This window comes from Typopeltis vanoorti, chromosome 3 (genome assembly GCF_054136105.1).
Source record: "Typopeltis vanoorti isolate ZY-2024b chromosome 3, IOZ_Tvanoo_1.0, whole genome shotgun sequence".
Taxonomy (NCBI): domain Eukaryota; kingdom Metazoa; phylum Arthropoda; class Arachnida; order Uropygi; family Thelyphonidae; genus Typopeltis; species Typopeltis vanoorti.
This window is the reverse complement of record NC_143551.1, coordinates 117,273,517-117,298,467: the sequence shown is the minus strand read 5'-3', so window position 1 is coordinate 117,298,467 and position 24,951 is coordinate 117,273,517. Positions and strand designations below refer to the sequence as shown.

The 24,951-nt window shown below is 35.7% G+C and overlaps 1 protein-coding gene across 2 annotated transcripts in view; it reads left to right on the top strand.

Moving 5' to 3' along the window:
* Nucleotides 1–24,951, top strand: part of LOC150108495 (protection of telomeres protein 1-like) — a 492,786-nt gene that overhangs the window by 74,057 nt on the left and 393,778 nt on the right. For both annotated transcript variants that reach the window (XM_090415908.1, XM_090415909.1), the window contains exon 3: nt 10,669–10,754. In XM_090415908.1, coding sequence (XP_090272034.1) covers nt 10,669–10,754 — 86 coding nt within the window. The remainder of the gene's footprint in view (nt 1–10,668; nt 10,755–24,951) is intronic.

The window sequence follows — 24,951 nt, the reverse complement described above, 5'->3', positions numbered from 1 at the left end:
AGATGAATTCTGGAATGTGCTAGATGAAGAAATGAGGGAACTGGAAGAAAACGAGATGGTGATTGTCGGAGGAGACTTGAACGGACCCATAGGGAGACAGAATAGGGACTGTGAAAGGTTGCATGGTGACCATGGAGTGCGAATGATGAACCAGGAAAGAGAGAGGATTTTTGACTTTGCAGTAGCGTTTGATCTGGCAGTTGTGAACTCCTTTTTCTGTAAGAGGGAATAGCATTTGATAACATTTAGAAGTGGCAACAACAGTTCACAGATTGACTACATTTTGACTAGAAGAAAATATATTAAGGCAGTAACAAATGGTAAGGTAATCCCAACAGATCAAATGGTGCAGCAACACCGGTTGCTGTGCACACACTTTAAAATGAAGTTAAAGATAAGAACCTTTAGAAGCCATGGGAGGAAGACAATTAAGTGGTTTCACTTAAAAGAAGAGTGTGTGAGGAACCGTTTTAGGGAGAAGGTGTTAGAGAGGATTTCAGATGGACTAGAAAGTGTACAAGATTCATGGAGACATAATTCAAAAGCAATTCAAAGCTGTGCAATCGAGGTGCTTTTGTGAAACATCTGGAAAGATTAGAGAGCAGAAGGAGGGTTGATTGTGGAATAATAATGTACAAGAAGCAGTGACTGCTAAGAGGAAGGCAAAGCAGAAGTGGGATGAGTCAAGAGTGGAAGAGGACAGAGAGGAGTACAGAGAGAAAAAGCGAGAAGCCAAGAGAGTTGTTGCACAGGCGAAGGCCGTGGCATATCAAGACCTTTATGATCAATTAGAAACAAAGGAAGGACAGAGAAAGATTTATCGATTGGCAAAATGTAGAAATAAGGCATCAAAGGATATCGTACATTTGAGGCAGATCAAAGACTGGAGGAAGGGTATTAAGGAGGGATGTGGATATAAGAAACAGATAGAGAATATACTTTGGAGGGCTTTTGGAAGAAAATGCAAGGACTCACAGAGAAGATGGGGAGCCTTATGAGGGGATGGTGCAGAACATTAGTAGAGTGGAAGTGAAGGAGGCCATAAAGAGGATGAAGAATGGAAAATCGGTGGGTCCTGACAGGATCCCAGTGGAGGCATGGAAGGCACTTGGAGAAGAGGGAATTCACCTGCTGTGGGAACCTGTTAATAAAAGTTTGTCAACAGGAAAATATACCCAAGGAATGGAGGGAAAGTACTCTTGACCCCATCTACAAGAGTAAAGGGGATGCACAAGACTGTAAGAATTACAGAAGAATAACGTTGATGTCCCACACAATGAAAATCCTAGTGAGGGTTCTTGATGAAAGGAGGTGGAGATTGCATAGGAGCAATTTGGCTTCATGCCTGGTCAATTGACGACAGATGCTATCTTTGGGTTACAACAGATGATGGAAAAGTTTCGAGAGAAGCAACGGATTGATCTGGAGAAAGCATATGATAGAGTGCCAAGGCAAGAAGTCTGGAGGTGTTCTGAGGGAGAAGAAGGTATGGAGAAATATGTCAGGCTGGTGCAGGAGATGTACAGAAATGTGAAGACAAGAGTTCGGACCTGCCTGGGAGAGACAGAAAGTTTTCCAGTGACAGTTGGCTTGCATCAAGGGTCAACATTAAGTCCGTTCCTGTTTAATATTGTGATGGAGGTGGTGACAGAGGAGGCGAGAGAAGACGCTCTTTGGACTATGTTGTATGCAGATGACATCGTGCTGTGTGCAGAATCAAGAGAAGAAGTGGCAGCTAAACTGGAAAGTTGGAGGAAAGTACTGGAAGAGAGAGGTGATGACTGAGCAGAGTAAAGACAGAGTATATGTGTTGCAAAGTGGATGGCAGCCAGTAGACAGATCTGGAGCTGGAAGGAAATGTCATCAGGATGGTCAGTGACTTTAGATACTTAGGTTCAACAATGAAAGAGGATGGTGAGGCTGAGGAGGAAATGTGATGCAGGATACAAGCAGGATGGAGGAACTGGAGAGAGATGGCTGGAGTGTTATGCGATAAGAGGGTACTGATCAGTCTAAAAGGCAAAATCTACAGGATAGTAGTGAGACCAGCTATGACGTATGCTATAGAAACTGTGGCCCTGAGGAAATATAACATCAGCAGGATGGAGGTAGCAGAGATGAGAATGCTTAGGTGGATGTGCATTGTGACCAGAAGGGATCGTCTGAGAAATGACTATGTAAGGGAAATGGTGAAAGTTACGAACTTAGGAGCAAAGATACAGGAGGCAAGGTTGAGATGGTTTGGTCATGTGATGAGGAGGGAGGAAGAATATGTGGGAAGCAAGGTCATGCAGATGGATGAGGGGAGGAGGAAGTGTGGGCGGCCAAAGAAGAGATGGAGAGAGATGGTGGAGGAGGACTTGAGGATGAAGAACTTGGATGTGGCTACAGCCCAAGACAGGAAGTTGTGGAGGAGACTCACTACAAAAAAGCGACCCTACTTAAGTGGGATGCAGAAGAAGTGGTGATGAGATTGGATTTCCAGATATTAGTTAGGCCTTTATGGAATTGAAGAGCTTTGTAGTTTTTTTTTAACTTTGTGAGTTAAAGTATCATTGTAAGAGCCAAGGTGCTGAAAATCTTTACTTCTTCCAAAGTGTGGTCAGTTAGCTTGTGAAGGGTTGGGAGTCTGACTTCTTTTGTTCTGTTTTATTAGACTTCAATTTACTGCTTTTGAACTGCAGTCCAATCAGTACTACATTTCTATATAAATTATCTAAGTGGTTTTTGGCAATCAATCTGAATGTTAGTTGATTAGTGTAACATCATATACAAAGCAGATATTGCTTGTATGTGTTTGTCCTTCTGAATCTTTGGTACTTATTCTATACCCATTCTCTGTCCGTCTGAAAACATAGTGGTAATAATAAAAAGAGATGAGTCTCTCTGAAGAACTCCAATAGAAATAAGAAAGCTCTGTCATCTCTTAATGAAGAGATGACAGACCTTTCTTATGTACATGGTAATTCTGGTATGGTTCTGCTATCACTTTAATTATTTTTAAGGATATGCTATAATAAGACTTTTGAACATCCTTTGTCCATCAATAATGTTACCTATATTGTAACTACTTTGTTTTGGCAATTCAATACAAGGGTCAAAGATAAAAAGTACATGCAACAAGCTATTGATCATCTTTCAAACTGGGTGCTTGCTTACTTGCTTTACTAATGGATTCAGAATTTTGCAACAGAAACAGTTGTTGTATATTTATAATGTAAATGCATTTTCACCCAGATCCAGAACTAAGATTGGGATGCAGCATTAATGAAGAGATGACAGACCTTTCTTATGTACATGGTAATTCTGGTATGGTTTGCTCTGGTATGTGCTTGCTTGCTTGCTTTACTAATGGATTCAGAATTTTGCAACAGAAACAGTTGTTGTATATTTATAATGTAAATGCATTTTCACCCAGATCCAGAACTAAGATTGGGATGCAGCAAATTCAATTGCAATAGAAGCAAAGTTATTGGATAAGCAAAGTTGAAAGAAAGATGAACATCCTTCACATCCTATCTCTTGGTTGCAGACAAGCGTTCATTGCTCTGCTTGTATTGAGCAGTTATCATATCAAAACTCATTTATGGATCTGAAGTCTATGTTTCTGCAAGTGATGCCTTCTGTAAAGTGCTTGTGCACTTTGATGACTGGATCTGACCTACCATCACTCTATCAGAATTGGAACTGGAGTGTTTCAGATATCCCCTGTTCCTGGTCTTCATGTGATAATATGTTTCCTACATAGATAACAGGTGATTATAAAACAAAAATTAATATTTCAGTGTAAACACCATGGAACCAAGAGAATAACAACAATCTCTATCAGTTTAATATTGAAATTAAAGTGTGGCAATCTAGTCTACGCAGGGTTCACAAAGAGGAATTTGTTCTTGTTCTACTAATCATCTTGCATACCGCTTCTTGTTGATGGGTGATGACATGCCAGTGTTGAGTAATGTGGCTTTACATTAACCAGTGTGGCTTATATCAAGGCTTCGTAAACACAATAAATGACTTCTTTATTCATGCATATCAGTATTCATTTCAGCATTGCAATTATCCTCTGAGTTGTACATTTAACTTTTTTTTTTGCAATGTGACCTTTGAACATCAGTTTCCTATTCACCATAACTCCAAGCTTCCTTGTAAAAATTATGGAAACAACTGCTGTATTAGAGAAAAAACTCAGTTTAATGTAAACCAAAATAATCACTCGACATTTTAACCTTCATATTAAGGTCATCATCTGGAGTATACACATACATATAATATACAAAGAAACAAGCTACATTACAATTTACATGATATGATAAGGTTACATTGATTTGATAATTAAATACTTAAGGAATTGACAGCATACACTAGAAATATAAATTAAATCAACTTTAATATGTACTTTCCAATATTTCGGCAATGTCACGTTGCCATCTTCATGGGAACTTAAGATAAAGACACGTGCACGCAAGCACTACATAACAGCAAATAAGAAATGAAGCGAGGAAGCTACTGTTTTCCTAAAGTCCTGATGGTGCTCCCCTGGCAGGCGATATTAGGTGTTCTTGGCCTTTGGGCTGAAGTTCTTCTGATGTATGTTTCCCAAATTTGGGGCAGTCTCATGCATCTAAATTTGTTGAGGTTTGGCATGTTCCTAAGGGCTGAGGCTGATAACATGAATAGTCTTTCATATTTGAACTTGCTGCGGTGTATTACTCTGGCTTTCTTCCACCTTATTCTGTGGCGAGTATCCAGAGTATGGTATGCAAGCCCAGAGTGAAGACCATGCACTCTGGGCTTGCAGACCGTGCTAAAATTTTAACATTAAACATGCAATTAAAAACATGACTCATGGGAGCAAGTGTCTTCTAGCTGCACTAGTGCTGTTTGGAAAAACTGAATGTGCTAATGACTTAGGTGGTTTTTCAAATCCTGTGGTTGAAGACATCATCGCAATTGGTGAAGACCTTGTTTTGATGATGTTGATGCAGAAAATGTTAAAGAATTATTGGATTCAAATTCAAAAGATTTCAGTGACAACGATCTTCTTGAAATTGAACAACAACATGCATATGAAGACAACGAACAAATGGAATGTGAAGAAGAGGTTCCACAGGAGATAACAATCAAAGAACTGGATGGAATATTTCGCAGCTTAGAGTTGCTTAAGCAGCAAGTAATGGATATGGATCCATATGTTAATCGAAGAATGCTTGTGTGCCGAGGTCTAGAGAGTCATTTTACTTGTTATCATAGAATTTATGCTGATAAGAAAAAAAACTAAAACTGTTCAAACGACTCTTGATAACTTTTTTTGATAAAAAATTGCAGTAACTAATGTAGGTACAAACATTTATTTTGCATTCATTTTTTTGTCTTTCCTAAAAGAGTAACATATAAAACAAATTATTAATACAGTAATCGATCATGGACAAATTGTAATTTTTTCCATTGATTATTATATTTGATTAACGCGATTTTGGTATACGTGGTAACATCAAGGGATTAATTAATCGTGTTAATCAAGGGATACCTGTATTAGGAGAATTGGAAGTGAAAGAATCAGCGGTGTATTAGATGTTGATTGGGTTAGATCTTAATAAGGCTGTAGGAATGGATGACATATTGCCACACATTCTTAAAGAATGTGTATGACAGTTAGCTATGTCCTTGACCTGGTTATTTAACAAAAGTTTTGTAGTGGATAAGGTTCCTAAAGAGTGGAAAGAAGGCAAAATAGTGCCACTCAACAGCATGGTTCTAGGACAGAAGTTTCCAATTATAGACAGTCTGTATAACTACAGTTCTAGTCAGTGTTAGCATGGATTTGTAAACGGTAGTTTTTGTTTTAGCAATTGATGAGTGTGTTAGATAAAGGAGAATCATATGAGTGTTATCCTTGGACTTTGCAAAAGCGTTTCATAGATTACTATGATAAGTTGGTGTACAAGCTTCAAATGATGGGAATAGATTGTATATTGGTTAGATGGATTGGAGATCGGCTTGCTGAACAATACCAGCAAGTTGTGTATGATGGAGCAGTGTCTCATAAAAGGAAGGCAATCAGTGACATGCCTCAGGGGTCTTTTCTTGGACTCCTACTGTTTAACTTGTTTGTAAATGATATGCACCCTCTATCCAAAAAGAAACTGAACTTTTGATAGAAAATAAAACACAGGCCAATTATGATTATTCAAATCATTTATTTCAATCAGTATACTCTCCCTCAGCTTCGATACAGCGTTTGACATGGTCAATTAATTTGTTAAATGAGTTTTTTATATCAGTTTTTGGGATACTGTTGAAGGTCGTGGTTACTGCCGCTTGAACGTTTTCAATGTTGTCATATCGCTTTCCTTTCATCGGCAAATTAAGTCGGGGGAAGAGAAAGAAGTCACAGAATGCTAAATCAGGTGAATATGGCGAGTGATCCAACACACAAACTTGTTTTTTGCTCAAAAACTGTCTCACAATGTATGAACGATGAGATGGTGCATTATCGTGCAAAAGTGACCAGCTGCCAGCATCACGCATGTATGTGACGAATTCTCGCTATGAATCGCTTCAAAATTTCAAGATAAAACTCACCATTGACCGTTTGGCCAGGCAGAATGAATTCTTTGTGGATAATGCCATTGGAATCATAGCCATCATTCCAGAGTCCTGATATTATCTTAGTCACTCTTTTCTAGACCCTCTCTAATGTGTCTGCATCACGCTGAAAACCAGGTGACCAAATCTGAGCACAATAGTCCAAGTGTGATAGAAACAAATCAGCATTGTCTCTACTTTTGACTTCTCCAAGCGACTTTTTTTCGGATCCCCTCTTCTGGTGGTCTCCACTCAGCACTCCGGTGCATTGTTTCATTACCAGTAATGATCGTTTCAAGGAAGTTTGAGTCCTTATGAGCGGTTTTAATGAGGTCCTTGCAGTGTTCAATTCGGTACATTTTTTGGTCGTCGGTCAACTTGTGGGGAACAAATTGCGAATTCAATTTACGAAGGCCCAAACTCTCAGTCAAAATGTTGTGCATAGTTGATTTTGGAATCCCCAATTCATCTTCGATGAATCTCACGTATGATTTTGGGTTTTCTTTGATGAAATCACGCACGTTTTGGATGTTAACTTTGCTCAGTCCAGTTTTTTGGAGGGCCTGGCTTTTCGTTGTCCTCAAGCATCTCATGACCACTTTGAAATCGCTTAAACCACTCGTGAACTTGAGTATAGGATAAATGTTCATCACCATATGCTTTTTAAAGCATTTGATGTATTTTGGTAAAACTTTTACCAAGTTTAACACAAAAGTCAATCGCAGCTCTCTGTTTGAAACTCATTTTCCGACCGTTCGTCAAAACACACTGTCACTCTTGGCACTATAACTCGGCTTCTAATGAAACAAATGTCATAAACAGTTGACACAACACTAATGAAGGTTGCCGCTTTCAGCAAGAAAAAGATACAACAGGTGGTGCCACTGGTTTCTTCTATTTTCGAAAAGTTCAGTTTCTTTTTGGACAGAGGGTGTATCGTGAGCTAACTGAGGATCTTTAGTTGTTTGCAGATGCAAAGTTGGAGAGAATTATAAACAGCACAGCTGATATTAATTCCCTTCAGGAAGATTTGAATAGACTTTTGACTTGGACAAAGGAGTGGAGGTTATAGTTTTAATATTAATAAGTACAAGGTGTTACATTTTGTAGTGCAGAAATATAAGACTGTATATTATATTGACAATGCTGTACTGCAGGAAGTGGATGAGATTTGAGAGTGACGGATGACAGCAGACTGAAGTTTCGAGGACATATTGCAAGCTCTGCAAAGACTGCATAATGCTGCTATGATAATAAGTACTCTAACATGTTGGGATATGGAAGAGATTCTTCCACTGTATAAAGCACTGATCAGACCACACTTGAACTATTGTGCTCATATTTGGTCACCTGGTTTTGGATAGCCAAGATATACAGTTGTTGTTGTTGCTGCATTTGATATTTAAGGTTCTTCACTAGGAAGAATATGATGATTATGTGTAAAGGTATAAAGGTTAAATATTCCAAAAATCTTGCCCTTAAAACATACAAATGTTGAACTTTTTTGAGCTGCTTCTTGTCTCCATCAAGCATTTGATGGTCTCATATTAGGTTCTGAAGTTTATTTCCCAACAGACTGTTTTTGGAGTGTGGCCAGGTCAACATTTTATTTTATTTTCCTAAAGACATTCTTGCAGGCAGTAGAATTTGAACTCACAGCCTATTGATTAGAAGCAGATATGCTACTCATTTGGCCAATCAGACCATCAGTAGTTGTGTTTATGTTATGAATATTGATGAAGTTATTATTTATTTTATGTTTTGTAACCGTTATTTTGTGTTTTTATGATTTTTTTTATTTTATTTTTGGAGGAAATACTTTTTTTTATAAATGCAGTGACACTGTGATTGTTATTCTGTTTATGGTTCCTCTTTGGTGAATAGTTGAAAGAAAGATGGGACATGTATTGAGAAGAAATACTCTTGAATGTCCCCTCTATAGAGTGTGCAATCTTAGTGATATCATTATAACCACTACTCAACTTCTCCTCCAGGCAAGACTCATATAGTAGCTAGTTCAGAAGCCTCTATCACTGCTTCAAACTGAACTTGATGCGATGCATTCCTATTACATTTGATCTTGCAGGTTGGTTACCTTCTGGTAACCAACCTGCAGAATCTCTTTACTACCTAACCTAGAATGGAGGTGGTTTGGATCTCCAGTATTTTTAGCTAGTCTTTTAAGGGAATCACTTAACGTCTCATAAAAATGATGGAGGGAAGAATAGAAACTGGAGCCCTTGCTCTGGAGACCAGACATCTTGTCAAGCACTTCCAGCTGCCGTTAAGAAAGGTGATGGTGTTTCACTAAGCATTGAAGATAGTTTACCACCTAGTAGTAGTAGAAATGATATACATATATATTTTCTTGAGTTCAAATTTTAATTGATGCTTACTTCTCAGTTATTGGAAAATGTTTGTGTTTATTCAACATAAACTTCTGTGAAAATAAGGCATTAAATGTTAAAAATGCAATCCCATTCTAATAAGATGATGGAATATTATCTCCAAATATAAATTCTCTTTTGTTTTCTTCTTATTATTACATGGGCAACTGTCGACTCATTGAGTGAGGCCCTAAACATTATGCCAAGCACTATCCAATATTTGCATAATATCTATCATACATTGCTTTGAATTCATTCAGTCATGACACCCACAACATACTTTGGCAACCTGTTCCACTATTCACCACTCTCCAGACAAAAAAAAATCTAGTACTGACATCCTTGTTGAACGTACTCTTGCTCACAGTCCAAGGATGATCCCAGTTCTCTCACCACCAGACCTTTTCTGAAAAATTTCCTCTGTATCAATCTCCTTCAATAATTTATATGTCTAAATCATATTACCCCCTTTGCCACCAATTTCTGTACCCCATAAATCTTTAATCTATCCTCATGAGGTGCATTCCATAGACCTGTAGCTATCTTGGTCACTTGCCTCTGGATTCTCTCCACTTCCTCCTCATCTCCCTCTCCCCCAAAAACCCATGTGACCAGATATGTGCACAGTCGTTAAGATGGGGGTGAGGGTCTTATCAAGGCTGTATTCTATTCTTCAGTAACCAAGTAATCCAGTGAGCTGTTTTAGCCACTTTTGCAACATACACACTCATTCACTCTGAACTTCAAATCCCTATCTACCAAAACCTTCAAATCCGTGGCTCCATCAATTTCCTGGAGTATAGTTCCATCAGTGTATACAGTGCACTAACTGTAATCTCTTCACCCAAAATGGATAATTTTACACTTTGCCACATTAAACTGACACCCATTCTCCTTTGCTCATACTGCATCTATTTAAATCATCTTGCAGAATTTTAACATTTTTACATACAATTACTCTACTCAATTTTGCATTATTGGCAAACAACTGAATATTTCCCATCAGATTATTTCCTATATCATTAATATTCAAATTAAATAGTAGTGGCCCAAGTACAGAGCTCTGCAGGTGGTTCATGGAGAAATGCCAGAAAGTGTCTGGCATTTCTCCATGAACCACCATCTTATCCACATCACTAACTTTATATCCATCAGCTGCATTTATACCTATTTGTTGCAATGTATTTATTAGAATTTCCATGTGGTATTCCTGTCAAAAGCCTTTGGAAAAGTCCAGCAGTATCACTGTTTGCCCATTATCGTTATCCTGCTCAGCTCTCACTTATAAAAGGTAAATTACTGAGGCACGACTTACCACTTCACAAAACCATGTTGTCTCTCATACAGTATCCCATTCCTGGATTTTTCCGTTAACCAACTTCTCCAATACCTTGATCATTGTACCTGAGATGCTGATTGGTCAGTAATTTGCTACTTCATTCTTGGAGCCTACTTTATGCAACAGAACTATTTTTCCTTCTTTCCATCCTCTCCTTGGGACCAACCTAGAACTGAGACTTATTGTTTGTTCTTAGTATCATGAAAGATTTGATATACTGTAGATAAGGTCTGTTATAATTTTTGAATTAACTGTATGAACTCTGTATTCTTTTTTTTTTTGTTTTTTTTCAGGAATTGTTTCATACCATTGTTAAAACGGCATTGTTTTGCATTTTTTTTTTTTTTAATTTAGTTCCTGATAATGAAACATGTGAGGAGAAGCTTATTGTCTATTTATTTGGTGAGTTTGCTCTCAGTGCACAGGAGTTAAGGTCTCCGGTAAGTAATTTTTTTCTACTCTAAACAGGACATTTTTGGAATTTCTGCGTTATTGTTGATAATCTGTAATCTCACTATACTTATCGTGGGATCCTCCTTGATCCTATACAGCACTTATCATATATCTTCATGAACTCATTTGCTGAAGAAGCACTCACCATTTCTACTTGTAACCCATTCCATTCATTTAGCAAACCTTAATCTCATACCTTTTAGCTGAACATATTCTTACTTAGCTTCATAGATGACTACCTTCTCTCTCTCTCTCTCTCTCTCTCTGTAGTGCATTGAAAAGTGTTTCCATTTATATGTTATAAAATCCTCTTACAATTTTGTATGTTGCTCTCATATCTCCAGTCCTTTATCTGGTTATCGGTTATCAGACTTGAACATTTACAGTAAACAAATGCAGTAATTGCAGTAATACCAGGTTTCCAAAATATTTTTTCGTGTAATCAACATTCCACAGATCCATTCTTATCTTTTATCATAGTTACTTGCCTTAGAACTATCTCCACTGCCTCCTCATTCCTGTGAGAATTTGAGTAGTCTGGATGTGACCTAATAGAACATAAAAAATGCTTTTCTTTACTCTGCAATTTAGTGTTCTTTTTAACATGATCCCTGAATAATTATCCCTAATACAATGTCCAATCCTAAATGTTTGTCTAAAATACTTAATCTTACACTTGGCAATATTGAACAGACATCCATTAACCTTTGTCCATATCCCCAGTCATCATGCAGTATTCTACACTGCTCAGAACAATTAGGAGATATTTTACTTTCTATCGGATAATTATAAATTTTTGCAAATAATTATAACTATTGGGTACTTTATACATGAATATATATTTCTTACTTATGGATATGATGTAATTGATGAGATATTGTTTAAATACTCATCAATATTTATTACAAATGTAACAAATTACACATTTTAGTATCAAATAATTTTAACAAGGGGTGCTTAAGAGTCAAAGCTGTATAACTCCACATAGCCTTTAAAGGAATGCGGAGAACCGACCAGGGCTTCTGACCTAATGTCCAATCCTCACCTTCTCGTGGTGCACCCTGTTGAGTATCTACCTGGACACTAAACGAACGAGGATGGGCTGGCAATTTGGGATTTAGCTGACCAAATTGTATTCTTATTCGCTTAAACCAATATAGAAAATGATGGTACAACATGACAAAATTTCTTGCCAGCTGGGGTGTCGCCTGGTTAAACAAGGCCTCTTTGTTTTTGCCAGGGAACCAGGGCGAACAGCGAAAAGTCAGCTACTGGAACAAATCCTAAAACACACCCCAACTCAATATCACAAGAATTGAAGATCGGTACTATCAACATAAGAAGCCTGAATAGCAAAGAAATGGAGCTAGCTGAGGAATTAGATAAGTACCAGATTGACATAATAGGGGTGACTGAAACAAAAAAGACAAAATCTGGTGAGATCTTTCTGAACAATAAATATAAAATGTTATTTTCAGGAAATGACGATCAAGGAAAAGAAGGAGTAGCCATAGTATTCAACACAAAATATGAGGCTAATCTTCTTGAATGGCAGGCAGTCTCAAGTAGAGTGATGTGGGCAAATATCAGAATGGGGAATTGGACAATGAGACTTATTTGTGCCTATGGTCCCACAGAAGATTCTACTAAGGTAGAAGTGGAAGAATTTTTTGAGGCTTTAGAAAAAGCAACTGACACAATGAAAAAGGAAAAGCTGATCCTTGTTGTGGATCTAAACAGCAGAGTAGAAAATGCTTTTCAGACATACAAAAATATTTTGGGAAAATTTGGAGAAAAGACCAAAGCTAATAATAATGGCAAATATCTGTTAGATTTCTGCTCAGGACATGGACTGGTTATTATTAACACCATGTGCCAACATAAATGTGCACAAATTCACATGGAGAGAAGATGCAAGGAATAAGAAAAGTCTCATTGACTATGTTATTGTTGATAATGATGTTTTCTCCCTGGTGCAGGACACCACAGTGTACAGAGGATTTGAAATTGGAAGCGATCACTATTTAGTCTTGAGCAGGATAAGATTGAATTTCATATTGAAAAGAATAACATGTAAGAAAGTTTTAAAGCTAATAAAAGTTGAGCAGCTCTCAGATGTGAACTGTAGACGAAAATACACAAAGATTATTGAAGAAAAAATGAAAGAGCTTGAGAACAGGAACCAAACCTGAGATTCAGTTGCAAGCCTTGAAGAAAAACCCTGAATTGATTCAGCCAGAGAGGCATGTGGTGAGGTTGTCTGCAAGGATAGAAAAATCAGAACTCCACGGTGGACACAGGAAGTTAAAGAGGCAGTAAAGGAAAAGAAGAAAGCATATCAAAAGTTCCTGGCAAATAAGTCAGCTTGTGCTCTTAGAGAATACAGAGACAAATGTAAGAAAGTTAAAGACTGTGTAAAACTAACTAAACAAAAGTCATGGGAAGACTTTATCAAGAACCTAGAAAATAAATATCAAGACGGTTTTAAGATATTCTGGAGGTTGTTGAAGAAGCTTAGAAATGGAGGAAAGAGTGCAGTAAAAGGAATTAGAGATGACAATGGTGACATGAAAACAGGAGAAAAAGATATCCTTGAAGTATGGAGTAATTACTTCGAAAAATTGCTAAATGAAACAAGCATGATAGCACAGTGGTAAAAAACACTGACCAGGCATGCAGTCAGGAATACATATCCATACTTGAAGTAGGAAAAGCCATCAATGGCTTGAAATGTGGAAAGGCAGCAGGAGTAGATGAAATTCGACTAGAAATGCTGAAATATGGTGGTATAAAAGTCTTACAGTGGCTGCACTGCATAGTTCGGAAAGCCTGGACAGAGGGACAAATTCCCAATGATTGGAGTTGCTCTCATAGTACCCATATATAAAAAGGGAAATAAAACCGAATGTCAGAATTACAGAGGTATTTCCCTACTGAGTGTTCCTGGCAAGATCTATGCAAGTATACTTGAGAAACAGTTGAAAAGAATTGTGGAAGAAAAGTTTGGTGAAGAACAAGCTGGATTCAGGCCAAATAGAGGCTGTCAGGATCAGATCTTCACTTTAAGACAAATAGTTGAGTAATCATGAGAATATAACAAAGATCTGTATTTAAGTTTTGTCAATTTTGAAAAGGCATATGAAAAGGTGCCAAGAAAGAAGCTATTCAATATGCTACAGTTATCTGGTGTCAATGGAGCATTATATCAAGCAATACTTAGTCTGTATTTGAGTTGTAAGTCAGCAGTTAGAATTGAAGGAAGTACAGGAAGATGGTTTAATGTTAAATCTGGTGTGAGACAAGGATGTACATTATCCCCTCTGTTATTCATTATCTATATGGATCACATTATGAAGGAAAGTGGTATTAAACATGATATCATAATTTGAGATGTTAATGTTAGCTCCTTGCTCTATTCGAATGATGTTATACTTCTAAATAAATCCGCTACAAGTTTGCAAGATTCCCTGACTAAATTGAATAACTGTTGTAATAGATATGGAATGAAGGTCAGCATTAAAAAGACAAAGACAATGAAAATGGGTAGAATTGTTGTAAATGTTGACTGTTTTGTGAACAGGGAAACCCGTGGAACAAGTAAAACTCAGCTGCTTAGGCACGATTTTTAGTGAAGATGGTTAAATAAATATAGAAATAGACAACAGAATCAACAAAGCTGGTATGGTAGGAAGTCAATTGAATAAATTCATATGGAATAAGAGAGAAATTAGTCAGAACACTAAATTAGATGTATACAAGACAGTGTTCGAACCAGTTTTAACTTATGGATGTGAGAGCTTGATCAGAAGTAAAACACTTGACCAAAGACTAGAGACCGCAGATATGAGAGTCCTGAGAAAGTTTTGAGGCTTGAACAGATATCATCAATGGCAATATCATATTAAAAACGAGGATATTAGGAAAGAACTTGACATTGTCGGCATCCAGGAATGCGTTAGCAGAGCTAATCTCAGGTGGTATGGTCACCTAAACAGAATGGGCGAGGAAAGATTAGCAAAACAAGTGTTCTCTGCCAGGGTGACAGCAAAACAACCCAGAGGAAGACCAAGATATAGGTGGATTGATACGATAGAAATATAAGATCTGATAATGTTGGAGTCTTGACAAGTAACAGACTGATTTGGAGGAAAATTGTAGATAGGAAATTAGTAATGATGTAAATTTTTCATGTAGTACTATCATATCCTGTACACCCCTTGAGAATAAATGTCAGGAATTTGATGATGATGACGACGATGATGATAATTTGAATAAGAATAACAATAAGAATAGCTAAAAACGCTTTTGTTAATTTTTAATAGGCATATAGTCTCCATTAATAGCCAAAACAGTGGTACATCTTGATTGCATGGACCAGATAAGATGATCAAACAGTTCTTGTGGGATGTTTCTCCACTCTTCTGTGAGAGCAATTTCTAGTTCTTGAAGTGATCTTGGTGGCACCAGTCAAGCAGAAACGTGCCTACCTAAAGCATCCTAGGCATGTTCGATTGGATTACAATCCAGTGAACACGCAGGCCAGTCGATTTGCTCGATACCTTCTTCCTCCAACCATTCTTGTACCAACTTTGCACGGTGTGGACGAGCATTTTCATCCATAAAAATGAATTCTTGGCCAGTTGCAGCAGCATATGGATGAACTATAAGTGCCAAAATCTCATCTCAATATCTTTGGGCTGTTAAGGAATCGTTTCTGATAAAATAGAAGTCCATATGGACGCCTATACTTATCCCAAACCATCAAACTCCCACCTTGATGTTGGGGTCTTTCATGAATAAACTGTGGATTATTTCTTGTTCCACTTTCATGCCATATCAAGATTCATCGATTATCTTGTTGCAGACTGAACCTAGACTTGTCACTAAAAAGTACACAAGCTCAATCCTCATTTATCCAATTGCGGTGTTCCTGCGTCCAAATTCTTTGGGCTCTTTTGTGATTTGTAGTAAGTGGAATGCAAACCATTGGTCTTCGAGCATATAAACCTATGGCATGAAGACAATTTCAAACATTTCCTGTCTCCAGAAAGTGATTCCAAAGTTGCAAAATTGCACTTTGAGATAGATGACATGCTTGAGCAACAACAACAACAACTTGCTGCGTTTATCCAGTTTCTAATCGACCAATGGCTCTCCACCCATGAATTCCGGGATACCATGTTGCTCTGTCATTTTTAACAAAATAATGGGTGGTAGGTGACAAGTTTATAATTGAAGTGATAATTATGTACTGTGGAAGTGAGCACAGCAAGCCATGCTTTTATCCATGCTAATACAGCTAAGACACGTTTAGAGAATATTAAGAATATTTTAAAATAAATGTGTTACATTTGTAAATTATTTTTATAACTTTATAATTTACAAGAAAACCAAAATATCCCCTTTTTTGAGTAGTATATATCAGATCATTATAATTTTTGGAGTATATCTTTGAAGTGTAATAGATATTATTCCAACACATTTCATGACTAGTTTGTGGTAAATCAGAGACCTGACAAATAATTTAACATTTTGCAAGAAAGTTGATGAGTTTTTTGAAAATGTAGTTGTGAAACTTGCATTTTGATCTTCTGAACCTACTTAACTGCATTGGCCCTCATGTACTTGCATGTTGGTCTTCCTCTGAACTTTTTTCTGCCATTTTTGCTTCAAACATGTTTTGCTACTCTTTCACTTACCGTTCCATTTAAGTGACCATGATAACCATTTTAGATTATCTCTGTTCTGCTTACGTATTCTTGAATATTAAGTATATCAAGTTTTCTGATATCTTAATTTTAACATGGCCATGCCATTGAAGTAATTTGATCTCTCTCTCTCTCTCTCTCTCTCTCTCTCTCTCACACACACACACACACACACACACACACACACACACACACACACACACACACACACACACACACACACACACACACACTATCTGTAGTCATCATTCTCAGCCATTTTTTTTTCTGTTCTAGTTTTGAGATCCATAGTTAAAATTGATTTGAACTCTTGTTCACTGTGGAGTTTTAGCTGATTTCTTTCTTGTTCCATATGGATTATACTGTTTTATTTCTCACCATGCTGATCTTACTTATTCTAATTTTATAATTTAATCTGATATTTTGCTAATTATTGTGCATAATTAGCTGAAATGTATAATCCATTCAGTTCTGAAAATACAGTTGATGTTTTATATTTTCTTGCCTTTTAGCTTTTTATTACTGATTTTCATACCAAAAGACTTGAAGAATTATCACAGGTTTAAGAGGATAACATCTGCATGAAGAGAGGAACAAAGCTTAATATCTCCTATTTGAATATTGTGTGTAATATCACTCTCCTTAATGGTGTGGTCCATATAGATGATAAATAAGAGTAGAAATTACTGCACATTACCATATACTGATTTTACATCAGAATGAACAACCTTCATTTTGCAGAGTATGTAATGTATTGCTCCGTATAGAGGTCCATTTAAACCATACAGAATTAATGTTTTCAATTGTTTTTCCTTTCATACCATATGATATCCTTTTTCTTATTTTATGATGATTTGATTGTTTTAAGATAAAAAGTTGGTCTTATTTAAAAAGTTTGAACTACTATTATTTGTAAAAAGTTTGGTTTATTATTATTTATTAAATGTTGGTCATTAATTGTGCCAATTGTAAAAAAGTAAGCTGTCAGTGATATGAGATTTCTGTACTGAAATCTAAGCACACAAGTAAGATTATAGATATACATATTATGATAATTATTTTGTATTCTTAAAAATCAATCTTAACTACAACAATAATTAAGTGAATTGAGTCTTCACATATCAGTATATAAAAAAGAAAATAATATTAAGATACATTTATAAAAAAAAAATTCTGGGTTCCATGAAAATTCACCGAAAACAGTTGATCGAAAGACAGTTTATTGAATGGCAATTAATTGAATGACAATTCATCAAATAAAGAATTCATCGAACAACAATTTAATGAATGGCAATAAACAATTTGTAGAACCACAATTCATTGCGCGACAGTTCGTTGCAAATGCAATTGATTGAAAAAACAATTCACTGATAATTTTTTGATGAACTCTTCCATGATTCATCGAAAAAGTAATTTTTTTGTGAAGTATTGTTTAAAAGTAACAATACCTAGAGTTATTCAAGATACAGACAACATAGGTAGTCATTGAGATGTAATAATTATTTTGTTATATTTTAGAACAAATTTTCTGTAAGTATACATACTGCTTCATTGTGTTATAGTGATTTGTCTCTGGACAAAAAATTTCATTCTACCTAATTTTTTTTTTTTTATACAAACAGTGGTCAGGTTGAAATCATCATCATGTGTATCAAGGATTTAGGCTTAGCATGGCTTGTTCCGGCCTCAGAAGTCATCGTTGAATCATTTAAGAGGACGTCTTGGTTTTCTTTTTCCTAATGGCTTGTACTTTAAGGTTTGTTTTGGTAATCTTTCTATTTTTATTCTTTGAATGTGTTCCATCCATTTATGTTTATATTTTTAAATTTTTTCTATTACTGATTCTTGGTTTAATTCTTTCATAATTTCTTCATTTCTTTTGTGATCAAATAGAGTATACTTTGCAGTTTTTCTCATAAACTTCATCATCATCATGAAATTCCTGACATTTATTCTCAAGGGGTGTACAGGATATGATAGTACTACATGAAAAATTTACGTCATTACTAACTTCCTATCTACAATCTTCCTCCAAATCAGTCTGTTACTTGTCAAGACTCCAACATTATCAGATCTTATATTTCTATCGTCTAAGGCACTTTGTACCGTATCAATCCACCTATATCTTGGTCTTCCTCTGCGTTGTTTTGCTGTCACCCTGGCAGAGAACACTTGTTTTGCTAATCTTTCCTTGCCCATTCTGCTTAAGTGACCATACCACCTGAGATTAGCTCTGCTAACGCATTCCTGGATGCTGACAATGTCAAGTTCTTTCCTAATATCCTCGTTTTTAATATGATATAGCCATTGATGCCATCTGTTCATGTCTATAATCTTTCTCAGGACTCTCATATCTGCGGTCTCTAGTCTTTGGTCAAGTAGCGTATTGAATAGCTTCTCTCTTGGCACCTTGTCATATGCCTTTTCCAAATCGACAAAACTTAAATACAGATCTTTGTTATATTCCCATGATTTCTCAACTATTTGTCTTAAAGTGAAGATCTGATCCTGACAGCCTCTATTTGGCCTGAATCCAGCATGTTCTTCAACAAGCTTTTCTTCCACAATTCTTTTCAACTGTTTCTCAAGTATACTTGCATAGATCTTGCCTGGAACACTCAGTAGGGAAATACCTTTGTAATTCTGACATTCAGTTTTATTTCCCTTTTTATATATGGGTTGTTACGTTTCTTTATTAGAGTATGTATTTAAGTATGATCCAATTTGATCCAGTTCCCTCTATATCTTTCTCATTAATATATAACCTGGTTTGGCTCCTAGGGATATTTCCTCTTCAGAAACTGGCAAATTTATTTTTTAACTGTGCCAGCCAGTTTCCTATAACATGAATATAATTCAAGCTCAGGGAAATATTCCTAGGTTTTAGGCATGTACGTTAATCTAGATTTCACAAACGAGTATATAGATCTCGGTATCTTGCAGTCGTGACATAAGATCTAATCTCAATTATATGATTATCTAAACTCCTTTCCGCTATTTGGTTCTGTTTTCACAAGTGGTAGTTTGACACCTCGAATTCAGGCAAGACTCAAGTTCAAGTAACAAAACATGTTTATTAATGCTAAAAGACAGGTACATTAAATCTTGTATTAAATTATCAAACTTCTTAATTACTAGCTGTGAATGTCTCATGCTAAGCTATACAAACTGTTCAATACTAATCTAGATACCTTCTTGCATAAACTGACATGCAAAATCATGTAATACCAATGGATAATTAAACAATATCACACTCAATTCGAGTTCCTTAATTCACATTTTTACTTTAAATGGATAATTAACAAAGGGTCTTCACTACTTCAATCATATACAAGTTAGAGATTTATCCTATACAATTCTTTATCTAATAGAATTGGTGTATTAATTACTCTATCCTGTCAAAGTTCTCTAAAATGTCCTCAGTCTTGTTTTATCAAGGCACAAATTCTACCTTCTAACAATCTCAAAATATAAAACAAAAGGATCTTTACTTTACCAAGTCCCTCTGAAGATCTATTAGCTGCCACGTGTTGCTTGGGTCATCCTTCGTCTTGGCTGGTTCTGGATCAGGTCTCATGACTGAGTTGTTCCGTTCTCTGCTACTGGACACAAATCAGGCAATGGCTGGAACTACGAGCCTTCTCCGCTCGCTCAGGTGGGCCTTCAGCGTTTGGCACCATTCTGCATGAGCTGTTGAATCTCGTACAGATCCCCATGGAATACTTCTCAGCACAAGTCAGGAACACGGCCGGCTATAAGACGACATAACACCTCGGCTCATCCAATCCCGATCACTCATCGAGAGTCCTCTATCTCCAAAATCCAAGAAGAAAACGGAAAAAAGCCTAGAGCTTGGTGCCTAATTCCTTAAGTATTCTTTCTCAGCGCCCTCTTTTTCTGTATTGTTTTTTTGCACGATCCATAACTTACATCATCCTGAGGTTGATCCCTTGCTTTCCCTCCTTGCTATTAGGTGTTGTTTTTGAGGAAAGGCACTTACATCAGCGCCTTCCCCGTAAGCTGCAGCCTTCGGCGTTACGACAGGCACTTGCTGCTTAGACGTGACCTCTGATCCTATTAGTCATTTCTTACCTAGCGACTCATAATTTTTGATAGCTTAACAATACATAATTTAAACCATTATTCCTTTACAAGTAATGCTAATCTGACATAATTTCTGATTTCAGCTTTCTGTTTGACAATAAATAATTCTAATACATCACACATACTGATATACACTTTCATATACAACAACTTAGGTGTTTCTCACCTTCCGCTGGTAAGCAGGTATTATGCAAATTTCTTTATTTTGTAAAGCTTACAAGTTAGATCCTGAATGAATAACTTGTCAAGAAGTTCGACATTCAATATCTAACAGGGTACTATGAGAGCTCTACTCCAATCATCTGAAATTCGTCCTTCTGTCAAGACCCTCTGAACTATGCAGTGTAGCCACTGTAAAACTTTTATACCTCCATACTTGAGCATTTCTGGTCTAATATCATCTACTCCAGCTGCCTTTCCACATTTCAGACTTTTGATGGCTCTTTCTACTTCTAGTATGGATATGTATTCCTGATTACATGCCTGGGCAGTGTTTTCCATCACTGTGCTGTCATCACTGCTAGTTTCATTTAGCAATTTTTTGAAGTAATTACTCCATACTTCAAGGATATCTTTTTCTCCAGATTTCATATCACCTTTATCATCTCTAACTCCTTTTACAGCACTCTTTCCTCCATTCCTAAGCTTCTTCAACAACCTCCAGAATATCTTACCAAAGTCTTCCCATGACTTTTGTTTAGCTAGTTTTACACAGTGTTTAGCTTTCTTACATTTGTCTCTGTATTCTCTAAGAGCACAAGCTGACTTATTTGCCAGGAACTTTTGATATGCTTTCTTCTTTTCCTTCACTATCTCTTTAACTTCCTGTGTCCCCCTGGGAGTTCTGATTTTTCTATTCTTGCAGACAACCTCACTACATGCCTTTCTGGCAGAATCAATCAGTGTTTTCTTCAGAGTTTGCCACTGAATCTCCAAGGTTTGATTCCTGTTCTCAAACTTTTTCATTTTTTCTTGAATTATGTTTGTATATTTTAGTCTACAGTTCATATCTGAGAGTTGGTCAACTTTTATTCGTTTTAAAACTTTCTTTTTAAAATGTTCTTCTTTTCAATACAAAATTCAATTTTATCCTGCTCAAGACTAAATGGTGATCACTTCCAATTTCAAATCCTCTGTACACTCTAGTGTCCTGCACCATAGAGAAAACATCACTATCAACAATAATATAGTCAATGAGATTTTTCTTATTCCTTGCCTCTTCTCTCAATGTGAATTTGTGCACATTTTTATGTTGGAACATGGTGTTAGTAATAACCAGTCCATGTCCTGAGCGGAAATCCAACAAGTATTTGCCATTATTATTAGCTTTGGTCTTTTCTCCAAATTTTCCCAAAATATTTTTGTATATCTGACAATCATTTCCTACTCTGCTATTTAGATCCCCAATGAGGACCAACTTTTCATTTTTCATTGTGTCAGTTGCTCTCTCTAAAGATTCAAAAAATTTCTCCACTACTAACTTAGGAGAACCTTCTGTGGGACCATAGGCACAAATACGTCTCATTGTCTAATACCCCATTCTGATATTTGCTGACATCACTCTACTTGAAATTTCCTGCCATTCAAGAAGATTAGCATCGTATTAAGTGTTGAATGCTATGGCTACTCCTTCTTTTCCATGTTTGTCATTGCCTGAATATAACATTTTGTATTTATTGCTCAGAAAGATCTCACCAGTTTTGGTCTTTTTTTTGTTTCAGTCACCCCTATTATGTCAATCTGGTACTTATCTAATTCCTCAGCTAGCTCCATTTCTTTGCCATTCAGGCTTCTTATGTTGATAGTACCGGTCTTTAACTCTGGTGATGTTGAGTAGGACTGTGTTTTAGGATTTGTTCCAGTAGCTGACTTTTCGCTGTTCGCCCTGCTTCCCTGGCAAAAACAATGGGGGCCTTGTTTAACCGGGCAGCACCCCAGCCAACATGAAATTTTATCATGTTGTACCATTATTTTGTATATTGGTTTATGCCAATGAGAATACAATTTGGTCGGCTAAATCCCAAATTTCCAGCCTATCCTTGTTCGCTCAGTATCCAGGTAGGTATCTAACATTTGTGCACCACGAGAAGATGAGGATTGGACATTAGGTCAGAAGCCTTGGTCTTTTCTCCACATTCCTTTAAAGGCTATGTGGAGGTCTCCTCTCAGTTATACAGCTTTGACCCTTAACCAACCCCCATAAATTTATTTATTATTAATCTTTTATTAATCAGCTGTTATTAATCTTTGTTTGTCTTTTTGTTTTATTATCCAGATTTCACTTCCATGCAATAAGACTGATAGGGCTAATGTATTGTATACTTTTAGTCTGGTTTGTTTTTGAACTAGGTTTGGTTTAAATATAGAGTTAATGACACCTGTTATTTTTAAATATTTTGCCAATTTTACATTTATATCTTTTTCATTTCATATGTGATCATACATCCTAGGTAGTTAAATGAATTCACCTGTTCTAAGATGTTATCTTAGAACCTGTTATCTTAGTTCTTGCTGGATCTTGTCCTTTAAAGGCCATGGTTTTTGATTTTTCTGTTGATATTATCATACCATAATCTTTGGCTATCTCATTTAGATCTAAAATAGCTTTCTGTAAGTTATCTTCAGAATTTGTAATTATTATTTGGTTGTTGGCAAAAAGGAGAGTGTTTAAATTCACAGTAGGAGAAAGTTTAATACCTTGATGGAAATTTTTATTCCATTTTATTATTATTTCGTTTAGGTAAATATTAAAAAGAGTTGCTGAGAGGGGACATCCCTGTCGGACCCCTTGGTTTATCTCTCTCGTATATGATAGCTGATGATTTAATCTTATTTGCATTTGATTATTTTCATATATACTTATGATAGCTTTTAGGATATTAATTGGTATTTGTCTTTCTTTAAATATGTTAAATTAAATGTTTCTTTTAACTTTGTCAAATGCTTTTTCAAAGTCAATAAATGCAATATGTGTTCCTAAATTGTATTCTCTTCTTTTCTCTATTATTAATTTTAGGCAAAAGGCTGGGTCTATACATGATTGTCTTATTCTAAACCCATTCTGTACTTCTAAAATAAAGTTTTCGGTATATTTCATTAGTTTGCTATTTAAAATTCTGCTATATATTTTGTAACAGGAATTTGGTATGCTTATACCTCTATAGTTTTTAGGGTCATCTCTATTACCTTTTTTAAAGATAGGAAGAATCACAATTGGTTTTTTCCATGCTATTGGGGGGTTACCAGTTGTATAAATTTTATTTAAAAATAATAGAAGTCTTTCTTTGAATCTTGTTCCTTATCTTCTCCAGGTGATTTTCCGTTTCTTGTTTCTTTCAGGCTGATTTCTAATTCTTCTTTAGTCATTTCCTTTTCATTTTCATTAAGTGTTTGCCAGTTGTCTTTTTTTTTAATATTTATCTGTCCACAATTCTGTGTAGAAATTTAGAAATTCTTCTAATTTCAATTCGGTGTTTAATTTTATGTTTTCTTTAGTATCTGCATTTAGGCGTTTCAAAATCTTATATACATTGGGTCTTATTTTATATAAATCATGTTCTAAATTAGAAACGAATTTGTTCCATGATTCTCTGTCTTTTCTGACTTCTCTTTTATCTATGGCTCTTATTCTTTTATATTCTATTTCATCTTCTAATCTTTTACTGCTTAATCATTTTGATTATTTCTTTGGTTGTATCATCCCATATCTTCAGTTTTTTACTTTTATTGAATTTTTGGTCTTTCCTAAGCTTTCATTTGCTGCTGCATTTAGTATCATTTTTATATTAAGCCATTCTATTTCTATTTCTTCATTTTGTTTTATTTTATCTAAATATTGGTTAATTCTTTGTTCATATAGCCATTGTATATTTTTGTCATTTAATAGTCTAGTTGTGTGAACAAATGTTTTAAATTTTCTTTCTGTTCTTGTTACTTGTAGCCATTTAGGTGGTAATCTTAATTTTATTTTAACAAGGAAGTGGTCACTACTTATTTCATATCCTCTATGAACTGTATCATCTAACAAAAACTTTGATGTCTTTTCATTTAAAGTGAAATAATCTAATATTGATTTCCATCCTCTTGCTGCCCAAGTATATTTATGTATGTCTTTATGTTTATAGAAAGAATTCATTATTTTTAGGTTATTATATACTACAAAGTCAATCAATTTTTTATCATTCCTGTTTAGAGTATGTTCTCCATATATTCCTATATTATTATTAATTTTCGTGTTTCCTATTGCATTTAAGTCTCCTGCTAAAATTACATAATCATTTTTATTATTTTATTATATATATTTTGCAGCTGATTATAAAATTCAATATTATCCTGTTCTCTTCCTTCTTCTGGAGATATAAACCATTTATTG